Source organism: Meles meles, chromosome 4, assembly GCF_922984935.1.
Source record: "Meles meles chromosome 4, mMelMel3.1 paternal haplotype, whole genome shotgun sequence".
In the NCBI taxonomy this organism is placed as follows: Eukaryota; Metazoa; Chordata; class Mammalia; order Carnivora; family Mustelidae; genus Meles; species Meles meles.
In genome coordinates this window covers 40,974,676-40,989,854 of record NC_060069.1, presented here as the reverse complement: position 1 = coordinate 40,989,854, position 15,179 = coordinate 40,974,676, and the positions used below count along the sequence as shown (strand labels likewise).

Here is a 15,179-nt window from a genome sequence, read left to right as displayed (position 1 = left end):
TAGCCCGCATCATGACTAAGGAGCACCGAGCACATCACAAAATATGGCACCTAGAGCTAGCCAGTGACACTAGAAATCACCTTTTACTAAAGAGGAAACAGGGACCCAGAAAGGGAAAGGCTCTCAACCAAGGTCAAAAAACATAGTGGCTCCATAGGGACAAAGCTATGCCTAGGGAAGGGAAAGCCTGGAGGGGCGCCTGGGTGGCTCAGTCCATTAACCGTCTGCCTTCGGCTTGGGTCATGGTCCCAGGGTCCTGGGATCGAACCCCACTTTGGACTCCCTGCTCTGCAGGAAGCCTGCTTCTCCCTCTCCCACTCCCCCTGCTGTGTTCCCTCTCTCTCACTCTCTCTCTCTTTCTGTCAAATAAATAAATAAAATCTTTAAAAATAAATAAGTAAGTAAAAATAAAAGGAAAGCCTGGAGCTCTGATGTGTATTTGTTCTGATGGACACTGACTGTCCCCTCATGCCTCCCCCCACTCACTTCTGACACATCCGTGTGAGCAGCCAGCGTGGGCTGCTTATGTCCCTTCTCGCCACACCTCTCAAACACCTGCTGGCTTCACTGTGTGCCCTCACGCACCTTCCCGTGGTTTTCCAGCATTTCCTTTCAGACCGAACTCAAGGGCTTCTTCTTCCCAGAGTAATTCCTCTGACTACAGTTGCCCTATTTTGTATCAACATCCTGCCCTGTACGTTCAGTTTGTGCTGTGATGTCACATGCTGGGATTTCAGGGGGATGTAGTTCTCCCTCCCCAACTCCAGGTACTGTTATCTAATTAAATGGATAAATAGATTTGATTCTCAGAGCAATTTGAGTCGCTGACTTTCAAGCCGAGCAGAAAGGGGCTGTTATAGTTGTGTTGGTTCTGAAAGTCGGAGAGCCTGGGAGCACTGTGAAGAAGGGTATGTCTAGGGGATCCTAAGGTTACAGAGCAAGGAATGGAGGTGAGCGCTTGTGAAGAAGCTGCTGGGTAGGCTGTGGAGAGCCTGTGGTGTGTCCATGGCCCTGGTGCAATGGGGACTGACCCATCCCCATGGCCATTCCCAGTGCTCTGGGCTTCGTGGTCTTGGGCCTGGGAAGCCTGAGGTCTGACGAGGCCCCCAGCATGTTTCATTCTTGATGGTCCTTCACTAATGATCACTGTGTCCTCTGTGTTCCTCCCTGTCTCCCCCCAGAGCCAAAGGACGAAGTGGAGGCATCAGATGATGGTGAGTGCAGGCCACCTGTCCTCAGGTAGACTCAAGGGATGGGTGGAGGGGGGCGAGAGAGGAATCTGATGGCTCACACTCACCCCACCCCCACCCCACAGATGAGAAGGAACCTGAGATCGACTACCGGAATGTGACCATCAACACTGAACAAAAAGTGTCTGACTTCTATGACATTGAAGAGAGACTAGGCTCGTAAGTAGAACGGGAAGTGTCTTTCGGGCCCCCAGGGTTGGGGTGGCGCAGATCCCGTCATTATGTTCCATGCCCCGTGTCCCCGTCTTTTCCTGAGTTTTGCCAACCTCCCATGCCGAGACCCCTGCAGAAAGAGGAGGCGCAGACCCAGTCAGCAACCCACAAGGGCATCCCCACCCAGGCCCTCTCAGCTACTGCTGGTGCAGCTGGCTCGGCTCCAGGAGAGCCTTGAGCAATGCCTTCCTCTCCTGTGCCTTCTCCCCCCATCCCCCACACGGGCTAACAGGGCGCCACCGGGGTCTGGTCGGACTCTCTGAGGCTGCTGTCCGTGTCATCAGCAGGAGTCAGGCAAGTCTGAGCCATCTCACTGTTCAGCAGTCATAGCTTTTGTGCATCTGTAAAGCCCACAGCCTTGAAAGGCACAGCTGCTCACCACTGCTCACTTTAGAAACCTGGTCTGTGCTGTTTGCTCTGGCTGTCCCCTGGAGTGCAGACACCCCAGCCCTGAGCCCTCATACCGTCCCCTCCAGCAGCCACCACAGCTGCCTGTCTCCCACTAACTATCCCTGGAGAAGCCCGGTGGAGGCCAAGGGGGTGGGGTTCAGGTTTGATTTCTTGGAGGTTTCTGGGAAATAAAAAGGTGACACCAGCCTCACCAGAGTTGCCTACAAGGAGCCTGCCCTGCCCATGGGAGCTGGGTTGAGGAACACCGCACTCCTCTCTCCCACCGTGGACAGCAGGGACCTTCCTGGGCTGTCTCCAGGGCCCCGTGCTGGACACTGGAGCAGAAGGAAGTAGCCACTAAGAAATCCTCTGTAGCTGGGGAGGACTTCCTCCACCTGAAGTCACGGGTCCATCTTTGGAGGAGAGAGAAGTCCATCAGCCGAGATGAAGGCTTCAGGCCAGACAGAGGAGCGGGCCTGGGTGGGGATTGGGTGGGGATGCAGACTGGGCCTGGCCACGAGGTTGCGGGTGAGGGAGAGGGGGGTTGTCTGAGCTAGAGGGGCACCCCATGATCAAGGGCAGGCACTGGCAGACTTTTCTATAAAGGGCCAGATAATGGCTAGGTGAGATTTTGGTGAAGCAGAAAAGTGGCCATGGGCGAGATTGCACATGCACGAGCATGGCTGTGCACCAATAATATTTTGAAAAAGAGGTGGGCTAGATTTCCCCCACAGACCATCACTTGTCAGCCCCAGTGTAGTGGAAAGCTTGGCTCAATTTGCCTTTTCTCTCCTCCTCCTTTCATTCGCAGGGGGAAATTTGGACAGGTCTTTCGACTTGTAGAGAAGAAAACTGGAAAAATCTGGGCAGGGAAATTCTTCAAGGCATATTCCGCAAAAGAGAAAGAGAATATCCGGCAGGAGATCAGCATCATGAACTGCCTCCACCACCCCAAGCTGGTGCAGTGTGTGGACGCCTTCGAAGAAAAGGCCAACATCGTCATGGTCCTGGAGATGTGAGTGGTGGGCTGCGGGCCCAGGAGCCCCTCGCGCATCTCCCCCACTGTCCACACCCAGGCCCCTCTGCCCCAAGGTGGGAAGCACCGCAGGTAGAGCTGAAAGAGCCTCCCCATCCCCAGTGGCCGGGGGGCACCCCCAGAACAGCACATCTGTACCCAGGAGTGGCCCTCACCCACTGACCTCCAGCCATGGCAACCCTCGCTCATTTCCATAACAGATTGGCAGATCTTTGAGGACCCCTGCCCCCTTTTGCCCTCACCTCCCTGTGAACGTGCCAAGGTTATCCCTAGGCTCCACAGCTGCATTCAGGGGCTTTGACTTGGAGGTGGCTTTGGAGGAGAAAGGGAGGGACAGAGCAATTTCCTGACTGGCCTTCAAAAGTAGAGGGATCCAGGGTGTGGGGCTTGGGATGTGGGGGTGCAACCCTGTGCTCTGCAGTTCCCCATCGTGTGCTCATTTGTGCTTTGACTTCTCACCAGAGGGTAGGTAGTGCTTTCTGGGCTGGGCTGTCCACACACACGGGACGGATCAGATGCCCTCCAGCCAAGGTCTTCCTGGAATCCGCCATTTCTTCCACTTGCCTCAGCCCCCAAGCCTCTGGCAGGCACACACCTGCACGCATGTGCAGGTTCACACCCACCCACCCACACACACACATAAGCACATGCGAACACACTGCCCTCAGCCGGACGTCCTCTGCAGAGGGATCTGTGTCTTTCAGTTTTCTTTCCTATTTTTCATGAGAAGTTTTTTTCAGTGTGATACTATCAGATCAGAAATTGTGACTGTAAGAGCATTCACAATAATCAGTTCCCATTCTGACCCCCGTTCCTCATCCACCCTGTTTCTACCACTACCACCCACACCGGTAACTATTTCTACTGGTTTTGTTTGTATCCTTCCAAACTTTCTTTATGAAAATACAAGCATATATGATTTTTTTTAAAAATATTTCCCACCTTTTAGCACCAAGGTACCTCCTAGCCACTATTCTATATTGTTGCTTCCTTTCGTTCAGCAGTTCATCTTGGTGCGAAGGGCTCTGAACGTTTCCGTGGCTGGTGAGCTGCCCATCCACCCTGCTCCGTAGGATTAGCTTGCATGCAGAAACCACAGTCTCCTGGAGTGGTCTTCTTTGGATAAGACATTGTGGGGTTTCCAGGCCTTTGCCCTTCCAAACAAACAGTGTTTGTAACCTTGTCCATACATCTCTTCACTCACACCTGTGCACATCTGTAGGAGATATTCCCAGAAGTGTGGTTATACAAGATCAAAGTGCATGTGCTTTTGAAATTTTTAGAAATCTCATGAAACTGCCTTCATCTTCCTTGCTTGCTTGTCCTGAGCTTCAGGAATCTTAGTCCTTTCAAGAGGATCCTTTCAACACCTTTGTTCCCAGGAAAGGTGAGGCCTCCCCAGGCTTAAGGTGTGATTTTCTCCCCTCACTCTGTGATCGCTTTAGGGTGTTTCCTTCTGGCTTATGCACATCTGGAAATGCTAGAGGGGCTTAAAAGCACAGTCTTAGAATACAAAGTGAGTCTGATAAGTCTCACATCAATCCCAGCTGTGCCTCTTGTTGTGTGGCATTGAATAAGTTACTCAGCTTTGCTAATTTCTTAGTGTTATTATCGGTAAAAGGAGGATATAAGCTGCCCCATGAATAATGTGAGGATTAAATGGAGTCACATAGTCAGGCCTAGGGCTCTCTAATTGGGACTTATTCTTAGTCGTATGATACATTGACTTTCTCCGTGTTGGGGTCTCTTTCCCACTTAAAAGTCTTCCGTGCGCATTTTAACACACACCGAGGTGTTGTGGAACAAAAACCTTCCCATTCAGGAAACCTGGAGTCAGGTCCTATTATTGCTGAGCTGTGATTTTGTCATTATTAAATCCTTCCAGTGAGGAGGCATATTGGGATTAGACTCCCTTTTTGGTTCTAAAATTCAGCAATTCCGTGGAACTGTAAACTACTCCAAGAAAGTCTGTATTCATGTCTTAGAATCTCTTTTCGGCCCCAATTCGAGCTTACCTGCCCACTTCTGGGAAAGGCCGGCCCATGTCTGTGGCCTCACTGATCACTCCCTCACATTAGCCCTTGGGCACCATGCTTCACGGTTATTCCAGAACAAGTTGCTTGGTGCAGCCAGTGCGGGCGTGTGGGGACATGGGAAGAAATGTCTTGTGTTTAGAAGTTAAGCCTTGGGCAAGTTGGGAGAGGGTGCAGGGAGGGGGTAAGAGGCAGCCAAGCCTGGGTAAGGCCGGGCAGCAGCACCAGTGGCAGAACACCATACTTAGCGTGGAATTGGGAGTTGGCAAGCTGGATGGAAAATGTTGAGAGAAAACATAAGAAGGCTTCAGTTGGCCTGGCTTTTGTCCCTCCTCCCCGCACCTCCCCTGTGTCCAGGAGCAAGTCTGGCAGTCCCAGATGCCAGTCTTCTGCAATTGGGGTAAGGAGCTTGCCCCTTGATAGGAGCTCAACCAAAGAAGTGGGAGCACATTCACACTCCATCTGTACTTCCCTTCTAGCTTAAACAGACTTGGCCTCGAGAAGGTAAAGCCTGGCATTCAGCGGTACAATTTGCCATTGCCCTTGTTTGATGGAGATACTAAGAGTAAGAGAAGGACAAGGTCTAGTGATGTAGAGAAGTGAAAATGTCTTCCAGGGTCCCCTCCTTCGGTTCAACCGCCTCTGACACAGTGAGAAATCAGAAGCAATGTGTCTTCAGCCTTTCTGACCTCTGATGATAGGACAAGCCACAAGCCCCCATCTTTATTGGGGGTTGTTGCCCAGACACAGGAGTTCCCTCGGGCTCCTGGCCTCAAATCTCAGCTTGTCCTTAGGGAACGATCAGGCACTTCCAAGTGGTGGTGAGACCCTCAGCACTGAAGCAGTACGATTCAGGCTGGGTCTTTCACTGCCCATCTCACTTCTGTGTTGCCATTGGCTAAATTTATCAAAGACCATTCGGTTGGCTGCCAGGAGACAAGGAGTAGAGGGTCTGGGTCTGGAGATCGCTGAAACACCATGCCTACTGGCTGCCAGTGAGGGCTGGCCAAGGTCTACACTGGGGGGGGGGGGGGGGGGGAAATGAATTTGATCCCTTGGGATTAAGTAGCCTTGCTAGATGGTATTCACTCACTCACTCACTCACTCACTCACTGTTCATTTATTAAGCATACATTTCCTCTGGCCCAGTCTTGGCCCTTGGCTTGATCCCATCTCTGTGGGTGGCAGCTCCTTTCCACCCATAGTCTTGAGTATTTTCAAGAGAAACCTAGGTAGAACCATTAATCCTGTTTCTGTAACCTCTTCCATCCTAGGAAATGGGCCACAGGAACAGCTTTCAAAATACATTAACTATTTTTTAATAGATTAAGCCTATTTCAGCTTACACTGAGTAGGTTACTTCTAGAAAGGCAGTAGTAATTACCTCTACGGCTCAGATTTCTACTACTCGTTGCCTCAGACATTCCCAAGGGCACTGCAAATAATGGTTGCTTACTTTTCCAGAATATTTTGCATTTAGAAGCACACATTTTGGGACACCTTGTCAGTGCCACTTGCCAGGTATAAATAAAGTTCTAGAGATGAGCCAGACCTTTTCCACACATTTCATAAACAACTTTGAGCCAAGGCAGATCTGATACAAAAAAGTACAGACAAGACTGTGGAAACCCAGGACTGGAAAGATCATTTCCTCTGGGGAAATCAGGAGTGATTTCTCAGAGAAGTTTCTCAGTTAAATTTCCCAAGCTTGTCCCAATCCTAAGAATGACCTGGGGGGCTTATGTAACATATGGATTCTCAGAGCCTCCCAAGAATTTCTAAATCATAATCTGCAGAGGAGAAGACCTTGAGAGTTTGTACTTTCAACAAGAGCCCCAATAGGCTCTTTAAAAAAACAACAACAACAACAACAACAAAAAACAAGCTCTTTAAAAAAAAAAAAAAACAAGCTTTAAAAAAAATTAATTTATTTAATTTTTAAAAAGGTAATTATTGAGCACTTACTATGTCACAGGCACTCTTCTAAGCACTTTACCTGTATTTATTCTCTCAGTCTTCGCAGCAGCCCTGTGAGGTGGTGCTGTTTTTAACTGCACTTTCCAGGTGAGGACATTGAGGCCCAGTGGGTAAAAGTGGGTAAGGGTCGAGGGAGACCTGAGAAGGGTAATTCAAGTTTGTTTGACTTGGCGCAGAGCTGTGGAAACGGAGAGCTTGAGGACGCAGGCGCCACCTGCTGGCCGCCCACGGAAATCCCCGTCTCCCCCGCTCCGTTGGTAGGAGAGCGTCCGTTCTAGCGCCTCCAGCGGCCACTGGTGCAGACTGACCTTTCCCGCTCAGCCCTCCTGGAAAGTGTTGGTGATGGAGGCCCACACAGGCTGTGGTGTCCTGAGCCCCATGCTGCGCCCCTGTCTGTCCTTCCCTCAGGGTCACTCACTGTCAAGATCCACCCGACTCACCACAGGTTGTGAAATGGTAATTAATATGTGGTGAGCACCTACTGTGTGTCGGGCACGATGCTTTATAAAAGTTCCTTCGATCCTAACGACTCTATGAAGGAAGGACAGATATGGAAAGCAGGGCTCAGAAAGGTTAAGTACTGTGCCCAAGGTCACACAGCTTGTAAAAGGCAGAGACAGGATCCACATTCAGCTCTTCCCATCTTCATGATGGCTCCCATTAGAAGAGAGAAGGCCCTTGGAAGAGGATGGGCCCAGAACAAAGCCTACCCAGCCTTGCTCAGCTGGTGGGCATACAGGCTATTGCAGAACAGAGCTTACTGACGTCTGCACGCTGTAAAAGTCACCGGGGAAATGCTTTAAATTATCTGAGCAGCAAGGAAGGAAGATGGGTCAGAGGACTGGGACAGGGGAACGGAAGGGACCCATGTCACTCAGGTGACAAGGCCACGTGTTTGCACTAAAGGGCAGTATGCTGCTGTCTGTAGCCTCTGGGCCAGTTCTTAGTAGAAGATGCCTGCTGTGGGCCCCAGAAACACCTGGGTCAGGATCCAGAGCCGATGCAGTCAGAGCAAGGGAGCAGGCAAGACGAGTTAGTTGTGGCTGGAAGGAGTAACTGATGCCATAGGCCTGGCTAGCGGAAGCAAATGTAATGGGTTGCAGCCGATGAATGTCAGAAAATGTGCTGGGGCTCCTTATTATTGCAGCTATTTTTCTTTTTTCTTTTTTAAAGATTTTATTTATTTATTTGACAGAGATCACAAGTAGGCAGAGAGGCAGGCAGAGAGAGGGAAGGAAGCAGGCTTGCTGCTGAGCAGAGAGCCTGATGCGGGGCTCGATCACAGGACCCTGGGATCACGACCTGAGCCGAAGGCAGAGGCTTAACCCACTGAGCCACCCAGGTGCCCCTGAAGCTATTTTTCTGTTTCTGGATATGTGGAACAAATGCTATGGGTGCTGTGAGTCTTTCAAACGTCAATTCTCCCTGACTAAAAGACATGGTTGGGGTACAAGAATGAGCCCTTACACATCTGTGATCATTTGGGGAAGGAGGCCGCCTGGTGGTTACCCTTTTTGTCAAGCTGAGGAGATTATATCTGACTCACTCAGCTCATGATCACCCCTGAAACTGCCCAGACCGGATGCTTCCTTGAGTCCCCCAGCTGCTTAGTGGGCACAAATAGTGCCTGCCAACCCCAGCAGGAAATCAGGAGGCCCGGGACCTCCTCATACAGGGGAAACCAGGATCGGCATAACAGAGCAGGGGCCTAGAACTCAGGAAGCCACAGAAGTGCCCGGCCCCCCTCCTACCCTGGGCTTTGCTGCCTGTCTCCCCCTCCCCATCGCTGCCCCTTCCCCAGCCTGCCCTGGGCCAGACTCCCTGCCAGCCTGCTCTCCATGCTCCTGGGATCTAACTGTTGTTCCCGTCCCTGCAGCGTGTCAGGGGGTGAGCTGTTCGAGCGCATCATTGACGAGGACTTCGAGCTGACGGAGCGGGAGTGCATTCAGTATATGAGGCAAATATCAGAAGGGGTGGAGTACATCCACAAGCAGGGCATCGTCCACCTGGACCTCAAGCCCGAGAACATCATGTGTGTCAATAAGACCGGCACCAGAATCAAGCTCATCGACTTCGGTCTGGCCAGAAAGCTGGGTAAAGCCACCCACCTGTCCTGTGCCCTCCCATAGACAGTGACTGTGTTACATGCACTGGGCATTGGAGGGAATGCACTGGGTTGGAACTAAAGTCAGAGGTCGTGGGGGCTGCTGAGGCTCCCGTCCTGCCCTGGCCACCCACTAGGCTTGGCTTCGAGTCTCTGTCCCTTATCTGTAAAATGGGTTAATGGTAGTCCCCACCTGCTCGAGCGGTGGGGGAGGGGAGGGTCAGGTGCGTTCATACAGGAGCAGTGATGAAAGTGGTGCCTGGCACACAGTGAGCCTTCTGTAGGTATTCGGTGTTGACTTTTGTTGTTGTCACTCTCCCCTCTTGCGCTTTCACTCTGGGGCCTGCAGCAGCCACTCATTTTGGTGATGGTACCTGCTCCCATTTGTATCTTTCGCAATGATTTCTGGAGCACTTTCACATACTTGCACTGGGTTCTCACAGCAGCCCTGTAAGAGCAGCAGGGCAGGTTTTCGGAGCCCTGGTTTATAGACCAGGAAGCGGTAGCTTTGCCCAGCAGGTCCCACCACGAGCCAGAAGAGGTGCTGGGGCTGGAACAAGGACCCCGGACCTGGCCCGGGTTCCCTGAAGCCCCTCTGCTATTCCTGCCTCAGAGGCCTTCATGTCCAACCCTGTAGCCATCTCGGTCTGTGATGTCTGCCTCACGCCCTGCCCATGTGCCCCCTGCCTGCTTCACTCTTTGATGTCTCAGTGAGTGACAAAATAGCCTCACCCTCTATCCCCTGACCCCTGTCCTCTCACCAAAGAGCCAAGGGCTGGCACAGACTGGCCTTTCACCACCCCGGGGGCACTTGGTGCCAGGGCACCCCATTAAAAAGAGGACACTGAAGCAGCAAGGTTCTGCTAAGCTCTGACTTGCTGTGCTCCGCCCGCAGCAGACGTGGTGTGGGGGCAGCAGCTGGTGCACAGGGCCTGCCTTCAGGCAGGAACCACTCACAGTTTGAGCAGATAGGGTGCTTCTGGCCCCAGGACCTGGTAGCATTAGAGCCTCAGTGACACAACGTGCAGGTTCCTGCGGTGAGAGATATGTGGAGATAGTGTGTCTCCCATGGCCTGGAGAGCTGGGAAGGACTAGCGTGTAGCTGGAAGGGTTCAGGTTAGAGTGGAACAGAGCTGTTGCATCTGAAAGCTCTTCAGTGGTCTGTCTTTGAGCATTTGCTGCGGGCTCTGTAGTGACACAGAGCAGATGTGGTCCACAGGCCAGACGTCTGCCACCCCCCACTGTGGACGAGATCCTCCAGGAGATGATACCGCGCAATGGACATCCTACTGGGCATCTCTGGTCCTTTCTGGCTGAGTGACAGCAGCTTGGGTTTAAGGTCTTTCCTGGCTATCCCCCTGGTAGCTCCTGGGAGGAGAGACAGGTGGGGGCAAGGGGGTATAGCTTAGGAGTGGGACTACCTGGGCTTAGGTCCTGACCCCCACTGTTAAATGTGGGTAAACTGCTCGACTGCTCTGAGCCTCCCTTTCTTCCTCAGGAACAAGGATGTCATGCCGCCTTCAGGATCGTTGAGAATATTGAACAGGAAAGTCCTTATGAAACAGGCAGCAGGGTACAAAGGGAGTAGAGAATGTTAGAGATTATTGCTAAGCACAAGTCACAGTCCCTTCTGGGAATGTGTGGGAGAGACAGACATGTGAAAACCATGTTGGAGGGGGGAGGTGGCTGAGCCTGGGTGGCTCAGTTGGTTAAGCCACTGCCTTTGGCTTGGGTCAGGGTCCCGGAGTCCTGGGATCAAGTACCACATTGGGCTTCCCCTACTCTGCAGGGAGCCTGCTTCTCCTTCTCCTTCTGCCTGCCACTCCCTCTGCTTGCTCACTTTCTCTCTCTCTCTGTGTCAAGTAAATAAATAAAATCTTTAAAAAAAGAAAAAAGAAAAACCATGTGGGGTGCAGGGGCTTCCACGGCCTCCTCTCCCTGTCCCACCCCGCCCCCGACACTGACGGGGAGTGCATGGTCTGTCAGTTTCACCAGGGCATTGTCGCACCAATTCCCAAGGAGGCCAGGTGTCTCTGTGCCATTCTCAAGGGGAGAGCATCCAAGAGCCAGGCGTTGTCTGTGTCCCTCCCGTGCACACGGATGGCATTCACTTAACATGGGTTGGCTCCTGAATGTTCTGGTGATTGATCCCTCTCCATCCTGGTTACAGAGAATGCGGGGTCTCTGAAGGTCCTCTTTGGCACTCCGGAGTTTGTGGCTCCTGAAGTCATCAACTACGAGCCCATCGGCTATGCCACAGACATGTGGAGCATCGGAGTCATCTGCTACATCCTGTGAGTCTCGGGCAAGTGAGGGAGGGGCAGAGAGCCCCACAGGAGGGTCCTGGGCTACCCTGCTACTGAAGGGGCTAGTGTGGGTATTGGCGGAGAGCCCACCTCAGAGTCAGGAGGGCAGCAGCTCCTATCCCGCTCCCACCAGCCTGCCCCACTCCGGTTTGCCCAGTGGAGTCAGCAGCCCCTGTTGCACTCCTGTCGGGGTGGCTAGTGCTGACCCTGACACCTCATTCTGGGCCCGTCACTGTCCCTCATGCTGACCAGGCTGGGGTCTTCAGTCAGGAGGGTGGCGTGGGGCTGATGCCACGTAATTTACCCTCGCTTGTGTAGGTGGGTCCATGGAGAAGGAGGCAGAGAACGCAGGTGCACCTCTGTGGGCATCATCATTGTCTTCAGAAGACAGCACCCCATCCTCATAGCAGGGGGACCCCAGCAACCAGCCTCATCCCTGAGCCCAGTATATGAGCCCGTTATAAGCACTTCTGATGAGAGAGCCCTCAGCAGACAACAGAAGGCCACACAGGAATTGGAATTGGGGAATCAAGTGGACAATATGAAGCCACTTTGGTTAACAATGGCAGGAACGCCCACCAGAGCTTTGGGACCAGTCCTAGACACGAATCACCTAGGCCTCTCCATAGACTGCAGATTCCGCTTCGGGAGGTCTGGGACAGCCTAGAATCCACCTTTCTAACAGCTTCCAGGCTGCCGGTAGTGCTGGTCCAAGGACCACACTTTTCTGAGTAGCAGGCTTTAGAACACACACCTTGGGGGGTTCTCACTGATTTAGTCTCTGAAACCCCTGCTGCAGACAGTCCTTAGCCTCAGAGGCAGCCCCTGGGTTTACGGGGCAACACACAGTGATGGGATGGTTTCCTGAAGATGCAGATAGGCGCGCGTTCATTTTGAAAAGTGAACATATTTCTGTTGTTAAAGCAAAAGGAAAAGTTTAATGTCCTCATAGAAAACTTGGAGGACCAAGGAAGCTTTCTTTGCCCCCTGGGGTCTTCCAAGCCAACTGGCAAATGGCTCTAGGAGATTGTGCTGCACAGCCAGCTGCAGGAACCGCTGGTGCAAAAGCTTGAGCAGAGATGGAGTGATTTTGTGTGTGTGCAGAGTGAACTGACCAAGATTACTCCTCATGTAATACGTGTCCCCCTTTCACACGCCCCCTCCCCAGGGCCAGGAGTTTTCATTCTTTTCTACCTGCTCAGGAGTTTGATTCTCACTGTGGCCTGTCAGGACAGCCTCCCTCAGTAACAGCCGGGTCATGGGCTCTGTAGCCCAGAGAGTCTTCTTCTTCCCTGCACGGGGTCCCCCCACTTCCCCCAAAGCAGCAGACAAGAAGCTCCCTAGCCAGGAGTGCATGTGCCTGTTTCCCCCTCCCCTACCCCAGGAGAAAGGGAGCTGACGGCTAGTGGAAGCTGCAGTGACCCTGTCCTCCTGGCTCCCTTGGTAGATAGGGAATTAGAGCAGAGCTGTGGGCCCAGCCACCCCTCTGGGGGCTCCCCCAGTCTGCATGGTGCTCATGTGCTCCCACGGCAGCTCTGGCCCTGGGGGAGACAGCTGGCACTTGAGAGACAGGCTGGCTCAGTTTGTTCTGTTCAGACCCCTCTGTGGCTCGGCTCTATCCCTGGGTCCCTCACAGATTTTCACAGGGGCTCCCATTTGATCCTCACTGCAAGCCTGGGAGGGAGTTGTGGCAGGGATCTGACCTTCATGTGGCTTGGAGGTGATCTGGGCTGCAGGGGCCCTAGCTGTGTGGGCATTCTGCATCTGGGGACAGGTTACATGGGCATGTTCACTGTGAAAATTTAAGGGCAGTCCCTAACTGGTAGGGAGACCAGCTGTCCTAGTTTCCCAGTCTATCCTCACTTTATTTTTTTTAAGAGTTTACTTATTTATATGTCAGAGAGAGAGAGAGAATGCATAAGTAGGGGGAGTGGCAGGCAGAGGGAGAAGCAGGCTCAATATCAGGACCCCAGGATCATGACCTGAGCTGAAGGCAGGAGCTTAACCAACTGAGCCACCCAGGTGCCCTTAGCCTCTCCCCAGTGTAGCACTGAGAGTCCCGTATCCTGGGCAGCCCATCAGGCCTGGGTGAACCGGGAAGACTGGTCACCCTCCAGGACTGTGGGGATTGGGCAGCCACGTGGACTTCCTTGGTCCTGATCATCTCCAAACCAAACGAAGATCAGATCAACTGTCCCTCAGAGGTAACCATCATCCTCAGGTCTAACACCCTGTAGCAGTTTTGCCTGTCCCTGAAATTTGTATAAATGAAATCCTACGGGAAGATGTGTCCGGCTTCCTTTGCTCAGCACTGTTGGTGAGACCCATGATGTCACTGTGTGTGGGGCTAGATTGTTGGTGCTCGGTGCTGTGTAGCGTTCTGCTGTGTCACCCTCATCCGGTCTGTCCCGTCTGCACTGCTGGGTTTTTTAATAGATGCCCGTGGTGGGTATTCCAAGTATTCTGGTGCATGTTGGGTGTACATTCTAGAACTAGAATCATTGAGCCGTAAGAGCACTTTATTTTAAAATGCCGATTCTTTTATTTTTTTTATTTATTTTTTTTAAAAGATTTTATTTATTTATTTGACAGAGAGAGACCACAAGTAGATAGAGAGGCAGGCAGAGAGAGAGAGAGAGAGGGAAGCAGGCTTGCCGCTGAGCAGAGAGCCCAATGTGGGACTCGATCCCAGGACCCTGAGATCATGACCTGAGCCGAAGGCAGTGCTTTAACCCACTGAGCCACCCAGGTGCCCCTAAAATGCCAATTCTTTTATGTGGAGAAACATAATGATCTGGATAATATGTTCTATTGCTTTACCAGCTTACTTTTAAGGCTAAGACCAAGAAATAGGGAAGACCTTTTGAAATGGGGAGAAAATAATTCCATCATGCAGAAGGTGTTTGGCCCGCAGGGTGTATGAAGAGGGGAGAGCTGTGTGTGTGCCAGGGAGGCCATTGCGGGCCAGGCACGATGGACGCAGGTGAGCTCCATCCCCCCAGTGTCTAGGCTCCTGCACACACCACAGCGGGCTGCTCTGCCCTCTGGGGCTTTTCCTGTTGGCTCTCGCAAGGGGGGGAGGACTGGGAGCTCCCCTCCTGAGTGAGGGCTCTCAGCAGAGCCCGTGGGACCCAAAACAAAAGTGGGAGCCAGCCAGGCCCTTCCTTTCAGACCCTGCTGTGCAAAATTCTAGAGCAGCAGCTGCTGGAAGTTCCTGGAAGAGGTGCTGTGGCAGTCTTCATGTACCCTCTGTCCCTCTCGTTGGAGCTTCGTTGTCTGTCTGATAATCCTTGTCAAGACCACCTTCCACATTTGTACCAGAGGAACCCCCATCTCCTTTCTGGGGCCGGTGAGAGAAGGGGAGGCCAGGGAGTTGGGAAATACGTAATAACTCATTTACTATTTAACACATAGTTGGTGAGTACCTCCTAAGCGACAAGCTCTGTCCCTGTAGGTGGTTATGTACTTCTTGGAGGAACTCTTCAAACCCCTCAGGGAGATCAGGGCTGATATTGTCCTGGCCTGGAGACCTGGCCTCGCCTCCAGGTGGGAGAAGATGCAGTGGTGGGATTATGGACCCTCTACCTTCTCATCCCTGCTTCTGGAAGGAAATGGTAGATTTCATGAATTTCCTGGAGATTCTTCTGGTGTTAGCAATGTCTGGTTTTGGGCAGGAGGACAGAGGACAGGAGTGATCTAGGCCACACATTAATGATGTCCTAAGCCTTACCTCCTTTTCTAAGACCTCCTTTCCTTTCCTGCTTTCCTCTCCTGTTTTCTGAGGACTTAGTGTTGCCTTACTGCCTGTGGGGACACCAGAACCCTTCTCTGCCTTTCTCTCACCCCTACTCCAGAATTCCTTGTCTCACT

General features: G+C 52.3%; 1 protein-coding gene across 4 annotated transcripts in view; it reads left to right on the top strand.

The window, feature by feature from the left end:
- The window catches only part of MYLK (myosin light chain kinase), a 180,311-nt gene that overhangs the window by 145,287 nt on the left and 19,845 nt on the right, over positions 1-15,179 (top strand). For all 4 annotated transcript variants that reach the window (XM_046003900.1, XM_046003902.1, XM_046003901.1 and 1 more), the window contains 5 exons: positions 1,182-1,214; positions 1,316-1,409; positions 2,665-2,868; positions 8,776-8,993; positions 11,174-11,297. In XM_046003900.1, coding sequence (XP_045859856.1) covers positions 1,182-1,214; positions 1,316-1,409; positions 2,665-2,868; positions 8,776-8,993; positions 11,174-11,297 — 673 coding nt within the window. The remainder of the gene's footprint in view (positions 1-1,181; positions 1,215-1,315; positions 1,410-2,664; positions 2,869-8,775; positions 8,994-11,173; positions 11,298-15,179) is intronic.